The 10,953-nt window shown below is 38.9% G+C and overlaps 1 protein-coding gene across 1 annotated transcript in view; it reads left to right on the forward strand.

Moving 5' to 3' along the window:
• Window positions 1-181: 181 nt before the first annotated feature.
• Window positions 182-10,953, forward strand: part of Pgi (glucose-6-phosphate isomerase) — a 20,757-nt gene continuing 9,985 nt past the window's right edge. Inside the window, exons 1-10 of the mRNA XM_074106384.1 lie at window positions 182-414; window positions 2,021-2,160; window positions 3,490-3,658; window positions 4,485-4,593; window positions 5,713-5,877; window positions 6,851-6,963; window positions 7,827-7,953; window positions 8,879-8,973; window positions 10,134-10,292; window positions 10,596-10,728. Of these exons, the coding sequence (XP_073962485.1) occupies window positions 197-414; window positions 2,021-2,160; window positions 3,490-3,658; window positions 4,485-4,593; window positions 5,713-5,877; window positions 6,851-6,963; window positions 7,827-7,953; window positions 8,879-8,973; window positions 10,134-10,292; window positions 10,596-10,728 (1,428 nt within the window). The 5' untranslated portion in view covers window positions 182-196. The remainder of the gene's footprint in view (window positions 415-2,020; window positions 2,161-3,489; window positions 3,659-4,484; window positions 4,594-5,712; window positions 5,878-6,850; window positions 6,964-7,826; window positions 7,954-8,878; window positions 8,974-10,133; window positions 10,293-10,595; window positions 10,729-10,953) is intronic.

Raw genomic sequence — 10,953 nt, forward strand, 5'->3', positions numbered from 1 at the left:
TACAGTGTCGGTCAAGTCCCGCCAGAGCATGAGCTCGAGTCATTATTTATATTGCCATAAGATTAAGATATCAATTGCCAGTTTTAGTTCTATATTTTGCGTTTGCGACGGTAAGTTTTTTTTCAATGATGAATGAAGAGATTCGTATTGAGCATTGGCAGAAACGAAACGCAAATAACCTTCATACGTCATTGACATGTCAACACGACATTCGTTATCACTGATAGGACACCAGTTTCGGTCGCGCAGCTCTCCGAATACCCGTATACTTTCACTTATTACAATGGAGCCGAAAATCAGCCTGAAACAGGACCCAGCTTTCCAAAAACTTCAAGACTTTTACAATCTTAACTCAGAAAAAATAAACATCCAGCAACTGTTCCAACAAGATCCGCAGCGGTTCCAGAAATTCAGGTAAGTTCGTGTTTTTATTTTAATTCTACAAGCTTGTTTTTTTAAATGTATTTATTCAGCCAGCAATTAACTTTAAAATGTATATTTCTCTTAATTTAATCCAAAAATGGTAATACGTTTAGATTTTATTATTTAGTTACGTTATACAACTTTGGAAGTTCTTTGAACTTGGGAGGTCGTAGCTATCAACTCAATGACATGAGCTTTCGGTAGTCTTAAATGTGACCTTCGTTGTCCTCAATGAAACTCTGAATTCATTAATTGCCTTAACATGGTGCAATGTACTTTGAACTTTGCCACAACATGCTAATACATAAATGTTAGTATTTTCTATTTGTAAATAAATAAACAAATACTTGACCACATTTCAGCTCGGACATTACAAAAATACTTGGAGTTTTTAAATCAATCTTAACAATCTTGTGCAATAGTAACTGATAGTTATTAATTTCTTTTGAAACAAAAAAAAACTTAATAAGTTGTCTGAACTGCAAACTAAAAAATTAACAATTAATTAACTTAATTGCTTAATGAATTGCAAATATTGAATCCGAGTTAATCCATTATATTTAAGAACTGGTAGTAACTAAGCAAATTAGAATTATTCATGATATTTGTTTATTTAGAAGATGCCATTAGGCTTGCCTACAGTTAATTTGAAGTACATTGCTTGCTATACAAATGACATGACAAATGTTTCTATCTGAACCAGCAGTGGTTAATAGAATTGCCTGATATCTGGTTGGTTATGGGGCAGTCCAGTTTTCTTTGATTGGCAAATTAATAACCAAGAACAGGGACCAAGTTCCTTTCGTTTACAAGTGGCACTATAGATCCTCATTGCTTACAAGAAAAATGATGTAAGTATTCAAAAGATACCACATATAAATTTATCTGTTAATAAATAATAAAAAAAATTGTATCAGTTTTTTTAAAACATTTGATAATCTTAGTGGTTGAGTAAAATTATGTTGATTTTCATAACACACATGATAACAGCGCTTGGAGTGTTTCAGACCCTCCTCAGATACAATAACAGTGCAAGTACAGTGAGCAAAACTCATTCATAATACCTGTTAGTACTGTGACTATGTGGAAGGGAACACATGGGCACAGAAGCAGGGATAGTCCAAAAGCAAGGTGGAAGGACGAAGAGACCATCGGAACAAGTGATTGGTTTAACCTGGCAAAAAACTGCTACGAATAGAAATCTCTGGAGGAGGTCTTCACCCGAAGAGGCGTCCAGTCCAGATGGCATGAATATAATAAATAATAACTTTATTTATCTTTCATAAAAATACAATGTTAACAAAGTTCTGGGCTACACTTATTAAAAGGGACAAATAACACATTAAGGGGCTGTTTCACCATCCATTGATTAGTGTAACTGTCGGTTAGGTGTGATGCTGTCTCTATTTGTTTTTTTCGAATAGACGGAGACGGCATCACATTTAACCGTCGGTTGACGCTAATCAATGGATGGTGAAACAGCCCCTAAATATCTACTATGATTCATTCTAGTGTACATGTCAATGGAAAATAAAGCCTATTTATATTTATATTAGTTCTGTAGTTAGCACTTAGTTTGAACCTTTGTTGTTCACAGCCTCCGGCTGCCCACGCCTAGCGATGGGGACATCCTGCTGGATTACTCCAAGAACCGCGTGGACGGCGCCGTCATGGCGCTCCTGTTCAACCTGGCGCGCACGCGCGGCGTCGAGAAAGCCCGAGACGCCATGTTCACAGGTCAGGACACTACATAAGAGCGCAAGAACACACTCAGTCTATAGGTAGTGCAACTATAGTTGAGGTCACGCACACAACAACATCTCATGTAATGACAGCAGGATTTAGACATTTACTCATTAATTTCATTCATTCTTCTTTTGTGCAATCAGTTCTTTTTGTAGCTGTGTGTGTAATCGTTCATTTCAACTCTCGTGGCACTACCTATACCTGGGTTTCCAAACTATGCGCCGCGGTGAACCCAAAAGTTAGACAATACTAGCAGCTGCCGGCGACTCCGTCAGCGCAGAGTTCGTTTATCGCTATTCCGCGGGAACTTAAAATTTTCGGGGATCAAAACTATTATATGTCCTTCCCTGGGACTCTCTGGATACCAAACTTTATCTAAATCGGTTCAGCGATACGTGAAGAGGTAACAAACAGACTTACAAACTTTCGCATTTACTCTTATAACTGACATATATTTTTTATTATTATTATAGCCTCTTTATTTCCATTTTGAATAAATCATCATCATTTATAATCATAAGTGCATGCATTACATATTCAAATCAATCATTTCATTATACCAATTATTACATATACATTAAAAAAAATACATAACATTCCATTTCATAATAAATAGCAATTAGTTAAAAAACAATTCAATATGGACCCCTCAACGGGTAAAGGCCTCCTCCATTTCGTTCCACAAGTGTCTGTCCTTTGCTTTAGTAAGCCAGTTTTCGCCAGCATTTCTCACTAATTCATCCTCCCATTTTTCTTTCGGTCTACCTCTTTTTCGTTTGTTTGTTGGACCTTGCCAATAAGTTACTAACTGTGCCCATTTTTCTTTATTCATGCGTGCAATATGACCTGCCCATTTCCATTTCAGTTTTTTCGCGTGTTCCAGAGCGTCTATTAATTTTGTTGTTTTTCTTATCTCTGTGTTTCTTTTTTTGTGAATTCTTGTATGTTTAATACACTCCTTTCCATAGCTCTCTGGCATACTTGTATTTTATTTTCAATTTTATTATTATATGTCCAAGACTATAACCCTCCATCTCTATCACAGAAACTCTACATCTGTACCTACAACGCAAGATCTCTATTATCTGATAACTGACATTTATCTAAATTATAATATAATGATGCATCGAATGAATAAATAAAATAAATTAATATTAGTGGGATGGAATGTAGGAAATAAAATGGGCTAGTGTTTTAAAAAAAATCTAATTAGGTAGTCCATCAGTTTCATCGGGACGAAATACTACCCTTTTTATATGCCTGCTATTAAGCCTGAAAAACTTTAGGAACCCCTGTGCTATAAGTATAAACGTATTGCAGGTGAGAAGATCAACTTCACGGAAGACCGAGCGGTCCTGCACGTGGCACTCCGGAACCGCAAGAATCGCCCGATCCTGGTGAACGGCGCCGACGTCGCGCCCGAGGTCAACGCTGTCCTGGATCATATGAGGGAGTTCTCGGAGCAAGTCATCAGCGGACAGTGGAAGGGGTAACATTCAGCCTTGATACTAGCCTTGTAGATATCGTTAAAGTGAAGAAGCTGACTATGATGAAAATCCTAACGATCAGACTGCACCGTTCGACCGGTATTTTATCATAACTATCGTGTGTGAGAAAACGACTGTACTATGCTGTAGTACGATTTGTTAAGGCGTTTATACCTGCTAAGCTGGCAATGTTGCATTTTTGTTAGTTTTTCTCGATTATTCCATATAAAAATTAATGAAAATTATAAATGTGGTCTGATGGAACTCTTCTTAATATATAAGTATGGTGTCTACTCCAATAATTATTTGTAATAGACTTTAATATTCTTTAAAAACGAGCAAATGTTTACTAACGGTTTTTAAACAAAATAAAAGTCTATCACGAATAATTATTGGAGTAGACACATTAACCTATATATTAAGAGTTCTAACAGACCACAGTTTTAATTTTCATTAAATTTATGGAATAATCGAAAAACTAATAAAAATGCAACGTTGCCAGCTCAGCAGGTATAAACGCTCTTATAACTGTACCGCCGAACGATACAGTATCGAAATTCGAATACTTAAATAAATTAGAACGGATGAATAGGGGCTAAAACTCACAACCGTTGAAATTAAATGAATCTTTTGCCGCAAGACAACCGGTGAAATTACTGGCACTTAAGGTATCCCATCTTAGGCCTCTAGGTTCCAATCCCGCTGGTGTTGCAGGTGTCTATGGGCGGTGGTGATCTCTTACCATCAGGAGACTCACTTGCTCGTTTGCCATCCAGTTGAATAAAAAAAAAACATTTTGATGTCTGCTGATGTATGAGCATTCCTCAGATACACCGGCAAGACCATAACTGACGTCATCAACATCGGCATCGGCGGCTCCGACCTCGGTCCTCTCATGGTGACGGAGGCGCTTAAACCATACGCCAACCATCTTAAGGTACGTTGTGTTATAACCTAACCAAAAAAACCCCGACTTTGTCACTTCAAAGTTCAATATCTCAAAAACGGCTGAACCGATTTTGATAAAACATGTCTAAGAACTATCACTTTCTTTACCTGCTTTAAAATAAGAAAAACCGCATTCGAATCGGTCCTCCCGTTCAAGAGCTACGGTAGACACACAGGCATATGGACACACATAGCGTTCAAACTTATAACACCCCTCTTTTTGCGTCGGGGGTTAAAAAGAAAGTACTGTAAGACGCCATGCCCTGTACTACGAAGTGCGAAATTCGAACTTCGTATCTTCCCGTCTCGCTGACGCTTATATTATTTAATACGATAGTGAGAGGGACGGTACGATACCAACTTCGAATTTCGTAGTAGCCCCCCAGAAACGCTGGCGCGCGTGGAGTTCGAAACGCGTCGGTGTAGCGTGGTGGTGGTGGTGATAGTTTATTATTATTATTATTTAGGACCTGGGCTACTGAGCTTTACTCGGGCTAAAATTCAATAATAAGCGTTTTCCAAGAGATAAGACCAAGCTAGATCGATGTTTCATCCCCGAAAACCCCCACATACCAAATTTCATCGAAATCGTGGTAGCCGTTTACGAGATTCTGATTATATATGTATATACTTATACTAGCTTTTGCTCGCGGCTTCGCCCGTTCGGAATTCGGTTATCGCGCGCTGTTCTCTCGGGAACTGGCATTTTTCCGGGATAAAAAGTAGCCTATGTCACTCTCTGGCCCATTAACTATCTCTATGCCAAAAATCACGTCGATCCGTCGCTCCTTTTCGACGTGAAAGACGGACAAACATACAAACACACACTTTCGCATTTATAATATTAGTATAGATATATATATATATATATACAAGAATGGCTCGTTTAAAGGTATTAGATTGGGTTTGTTTGATTTGTATGTGTTCTTACAGTGTGGTGGTGGAGGAACTGCATGAACACACATTAGTTGCATAGCTATCAAAAAGGCGCGAGTGAACAAAGTAATTGTTTATAGTTTATTGATATGGACTTCCGCAAAGTAACGTCTGATTCAATAAAGGTATTCTGTTCTATTGCAATAATTCTATTTCGTCCCTTCTGTCCAAGGTCCACTTCGTGTCAAACATCGACGGAACCCACCTAGCCGAGGTGCTGAAGCGTCTGAACCCTGAAACCGCCCTCTTCATTGTGGCCTCCAAGACCTTCACCACTCAGGAGACCATCACCAACGCCACATCAGCTAAGAACTGGTTCTTGGGCGCTGCTAAAGATGTAAGTCTTCAAATACGAGTTTACTCATTTCTCAAAGGGCCGGCAACGCATCCGTAACTTAGCTTGTTATTGTTTCTAATCGCTGGTCTGGCCGAATTCAAATGATTTACTTACTGTCATTCGGTGCAAAATGAAAAACCGGCCAAGAGCGTGTCGGTTACGCCCAAGATAGGGTTCCGTAGCCATTACGAAAAAATGAAGTAATATTTTTCTAAGGATTTCGTATTTTATACGGAATCTTCCAAGTTTAGGTATATTTTATACCTTAGGCTGGTATTTACTTTTAAACTACTAATAATTCTCAAGCAAACTTAGCCGTTATAGTTTTCCTTGAAAGTTTGATATACTTACTACCATCCTGATTTTTTTCAAATTTTTCCACCCACCGCTCGATTTTCATGAAAATTTGCACTTTAAAGTTGAATATTTCGCAAACACATCACTGAATCGAAAAATCGTCTTAAAAGACCTATCTAACGATACCCCACACTATAGGGTTGGATGAGAAAAAAAAACACCCCCACTTTACGTCTATTTTTATTTTTTTATTGTACCATTTTGTTGACATAGTTTAGATATATATCCGTGCAAAATTACAGCTCTCTAGCATTGATAGTCCCTGAGCAAAGCCGCGGATGGACAGACAGACAGACAGACATGGCGAAACTATAAGGGTTCCGTTTTTGCCATTTTGGCTCCGGAACCACCACCACAAACCACCTGACCCCACCCCCCTAAATGTATGACGTAAGTTATAGATGACCCCAAAGTACTGATGCGCCAAAGGAAACATTTTGAAATTTCCTGTATTGCTTGTGAAAATATCTCAGAACTTTTCAAACTTTTTGCAAACTTTCCGCAACTTGCAAGCTCCCCAAAAGTACAACTTCAAGTCATTTTACTATGACTATGACATGACGCATTTTATGTACTTATTGAACAATCTACTATTGCATAACTCTCGTTTCCTTAGCCGGCAGCAGTGGCGAAGCATTTCGTGGCTCTTTCGACCAACGCCGAGAAAGTGACAGCTTTTGGTATCGACGCCAAGAACATGTTCGGGTTTTGGGACTGGGTTGGCGGCAGGTACGTAAATGTAGTTTTACTGGCGCATAATGTGTACAGACCTACACCATCAGCCAAATAAGTGATTTATTGAATCAGACGTTACTTTGCTATGGACCTCCATCAATGAACTACCTATAAAAAAAATACTTTGCTCACTCGCGACCAATCGCTACGTCTGTACAACAAATGTATGTTCATTAGCTCCCCCACCTCCGCTCTGTAAGAACACATTCGACACTCTTTTGTGTTCTCACAGCGTGGAGTGTGGTTCGGTCGCATATTTCCAGCATAATCCTAAGTAAAAAAAAAAAATCCCAAATCCTAGTTCAGGCATTTCTTGTAAATATTTCTTTTACAGTATGTTTTAGTTCTTAAGTTAAATATGATGTAAAATGAGTTTTTGAATAAATTATTATTATTATTTTATTATTATAATTGTGATTATGCTTAAGACCACAGGAAAATTAACACGTTCGGCCTCAGTGACACAACGTCTGTGACTTTTTAGTTCTTACTCCTATGCCAGTGACACGTATTTGTGACTGCTGTGGGATATGCGGTATGCCTAGCGTAAGAGGTTAGTGGATGTCACATTCGGCTCCGGCAACGTTCCGCTAAGCCCTTACGCTATGCCAGCCTTTAGGAGGTCCGAATTATTTTGACACAACATGCGTGTCACTGACATAGGAGTATGAACTAAAAAGTCACAGACGTGTCACTGGCACCGGAATGTTTTACGTCTGTGACACGTATACGTGTCACTGACATAGAAGTGACTGCTGTGGGATATGGATAGGCATAGCGTAAGAGCTTAGTGGATCGTTGCCGGGGCCGAACGTGTTAAACGAAGTAATATAAAATAACGTGTCGTCATTCTACAGGTACTCCCTCTGGTCCGCCATTGGTCTGTCGATCGCTCTCCACGTTGGCTACGCTAACTTCGAGAAGCTTCTAGAAGGAGCCAGCTACATGGATGAGCATTTCACCACCGCGCCTTTGGAGAAAAATGTGAGTCACCAAATAGGTAATTGAAATGCACTTGGATAATGGAACCGTCAGCCATCATGGAAACTGTTTTGGCTATTTGTCTATGGGCGGCGGTGATTGCTTACTATCAGGTGACCTGCATGCTCGCCACGTCTTGACCACGTCTTACATAAAAAGAGGTCAATGAGGGTTTTCACGGTGAAATATCGCTATGGTTTATCACTATCCAATTTATAAGAAGTGTAAACTGATTTCCTCAAAATCCTTGTATTAACATCCACAGGATCGAATCAATAACACATTTATCTATAATTCGTGTCTTTTAACTAAACGTCTAATCACTTTTTTCACCAAAATTCACTGGATTTCAATATTTAATTTTCATTTGAAAAATCTTCGTCAAAATCTGACGTTATTTCTTGAATGAAACATGGGTATAATCTATAGTAGCATAGATTAGCGTAGAGAAGGTGGAAAATCTTACATTTTAAAAATCGATTTATGCTCGGTTTAATAAGCCTTAAAATTAAAAATAGTTACTGCTTTTATAATTAAATAAACAGTCTTTGGAATTAAATCAAGTATTGTAAATAATAAAATAGAGAAAAATACTTTGATCTTTTCAATCAATAAATTAATTGATTTACTGAACAGATTAATTATTTTGCAATATGTTCTAGGTTTTCACATCATTGAATGTCTGTGGTCGGACGGCATCTTTGTTTACACTTTTCATAAATTGGATCGATATACAATATAGATGGCGTTAGCATCGTAAGGTCCGTTTGACGTTTGCTCGTGATTGGTTAAATAACTAAATGAGCCAATCGCAAGCAAACGTCAAACGGACCTCACGATACTAACGCCATCTAGCGATATTTCGCTTCTGTGAAAACCCTCATTGGTGTGAATTGTCCCATGATATTTATTATGATTGTGTGCGCAGGCGCCCGTGATCTTGGCTCTGCTGGGCGTGTGGTACAGCAACTTCCACGGCGCGGAGACGCACGCGCTGCTGCCTTACGACCAATACTTGCACAGGTCTGCAACTTATTAAAACCATACTCATCATCATCATCTCAGCCGTAGGACTTCTACTGTGTGACACTCCCCCATAGACCTCCAGTTTCAGTCCAGGAAGCATAGATGTCGCTAGTGTCGCTGCTTAAGTGACTAAATAAAAAATAAACAAGCTGAGATATGTGGTGCATAGGAAAAATTCGTGTCTATGTTTCAGTTTGTATTTTCGATGTATAATTTTCACTGTCAGAACAGTACAATGTCAGTACTGTTAGTGCAGTGAAAATTATACCTTATAGAAAATGCTAGTTACGCGGTATTGCAGTATCCCAGACGATTTGCTTTTTTATCTGAATACATTTAATTGAACGAAAAGAAGTAAAGATATTTTCGGATTACCTACCAATGAAACTAGTTACTGGCAGTGCTATTACACTCTTTACGAATTACTTGTGTACTTAATTTATAAATCGTACGGATGGTCTTTCCATTGTTTTTTCTCCAGTGGAAATAATTAAAAAAAACAACATTTCAACAATCACAGTTTCGGTTAAACAATTTTTAAATACTTTTTATCCTTATTTGACACTTGTTGATCCCAACTCTAAAATCACTACGTTATGGGACATTCGTACCTACAATATCGAAAATACAAACTGAAATATAGATGCACAGAAAAACCAGAAATATAAGACCAGCGCTGGGAATCGCACCCAGGTCCTCGGCATTCCGTGCCGTGTGCTATACCGCTACACCACCGCTGGACAACGATACAGACACGAATTTCTCCTATGCACCTCATATCTCAGCTTGTGTTGTTCCAGGACCTGGGTTCGATTCCCAGCGCTGGTCTTATTTTTCTGGTTTTTCTGTGCATCTATATTTCAGTTTGTATTTTCGATATAGGTTTTACGGGATGACCGTAAAAGTAACAAAAAAAATTGGATTTGAAATAAAAAAAAAGGTTCCAAAAAACACAATCTTCATTCGTACAATCACCAGCACCGACGTACGACTCTATTTCTTGGGCCGGTAGGACGTGTTAGATATTTTGGCACGCTCCGATGTGGCAGATATTAATGCAGGGGATTGTACCGAATACTGGTTCATCAGACTAGGTATGTCACTAGTTATTGATGTTGTAGCAACATTTCATACAATTTCTGAATATATTTTGTTAGATTCGCCGCCTACTTCCAACAAGGTGACATGGAGAGCAACGGGAAATACGTGACGCGTGGCGGCGAGCAAGTCAACTACAGCACCGGGCCCATCGTGTGGGGTGAGCCTGGGACCAACGGACAGCACGCCTTCTACCAACTTATACATCAGGGAACCAGGTATATAAAACAGAGAAGTTTATTTATAAAAGGAAAACAAGCGGCCTGAACACACTACCTTGCGGCATTCCTTCACTATCTACTATCTAAATTATGAAATGTGTATCACTGCCGCACTGTTTTCAACAAAAGAATATCCATATTATGTCTATGTATAGTATCCATTATAGAAATGATGTCTTTTTATGTCTATGTAGATGCTAAAGAAAGTTTACAACTGTGTATTTCAATCATTTGCTTTGTGTTGTTCCTCTGTGTATTGTGTCATAGTAATGTGTTGTATTTGTTATGTCTTGTTTGTAGGTTGATCCCGTGCGACTTCATTGCGCCAGCGCAGACGCACAACCCCATTTCTGGCGGACAGCATCACAAGATCCTGCTCGCTAACTTCCTGGCACAAACTGAGGCGCTCATGAAGGGGAAGACTTCTGAAGAGGTAACTTTACCATTAAACAGGGCTTACACTTTCATAAGATGGTGCTGGTTTACACGAAACTAGTAAAATGGGCCAGTAGCAAGACACTGCGGCGCTCGATCCGATCACTTGTAACTTGTCAGCCCAGCGGGCCCGCAATGTAATGCTACTGGCAAGCGTTTTACTAGCACTGTGTGTGGCAGCACTTGCAGGGAAAATATTTTGTATCATGTTTCTGAACTCATA

The sequence above is a fragment of the Choristoneura fumiferana genome, chromosome 24 (genome assembly GCF_025370935.1).
Source record: "Choristoneura fumiferana chromosome 24, NRCan_CFum_1, whole genome shotgun sequence".
Lineage (NCBI taxonomy): Eukaryota > Metazoa > Arthropoda > Insecta > Lepidoptera > Tortricidae > Choristoneura > Choristoneura fumiferana.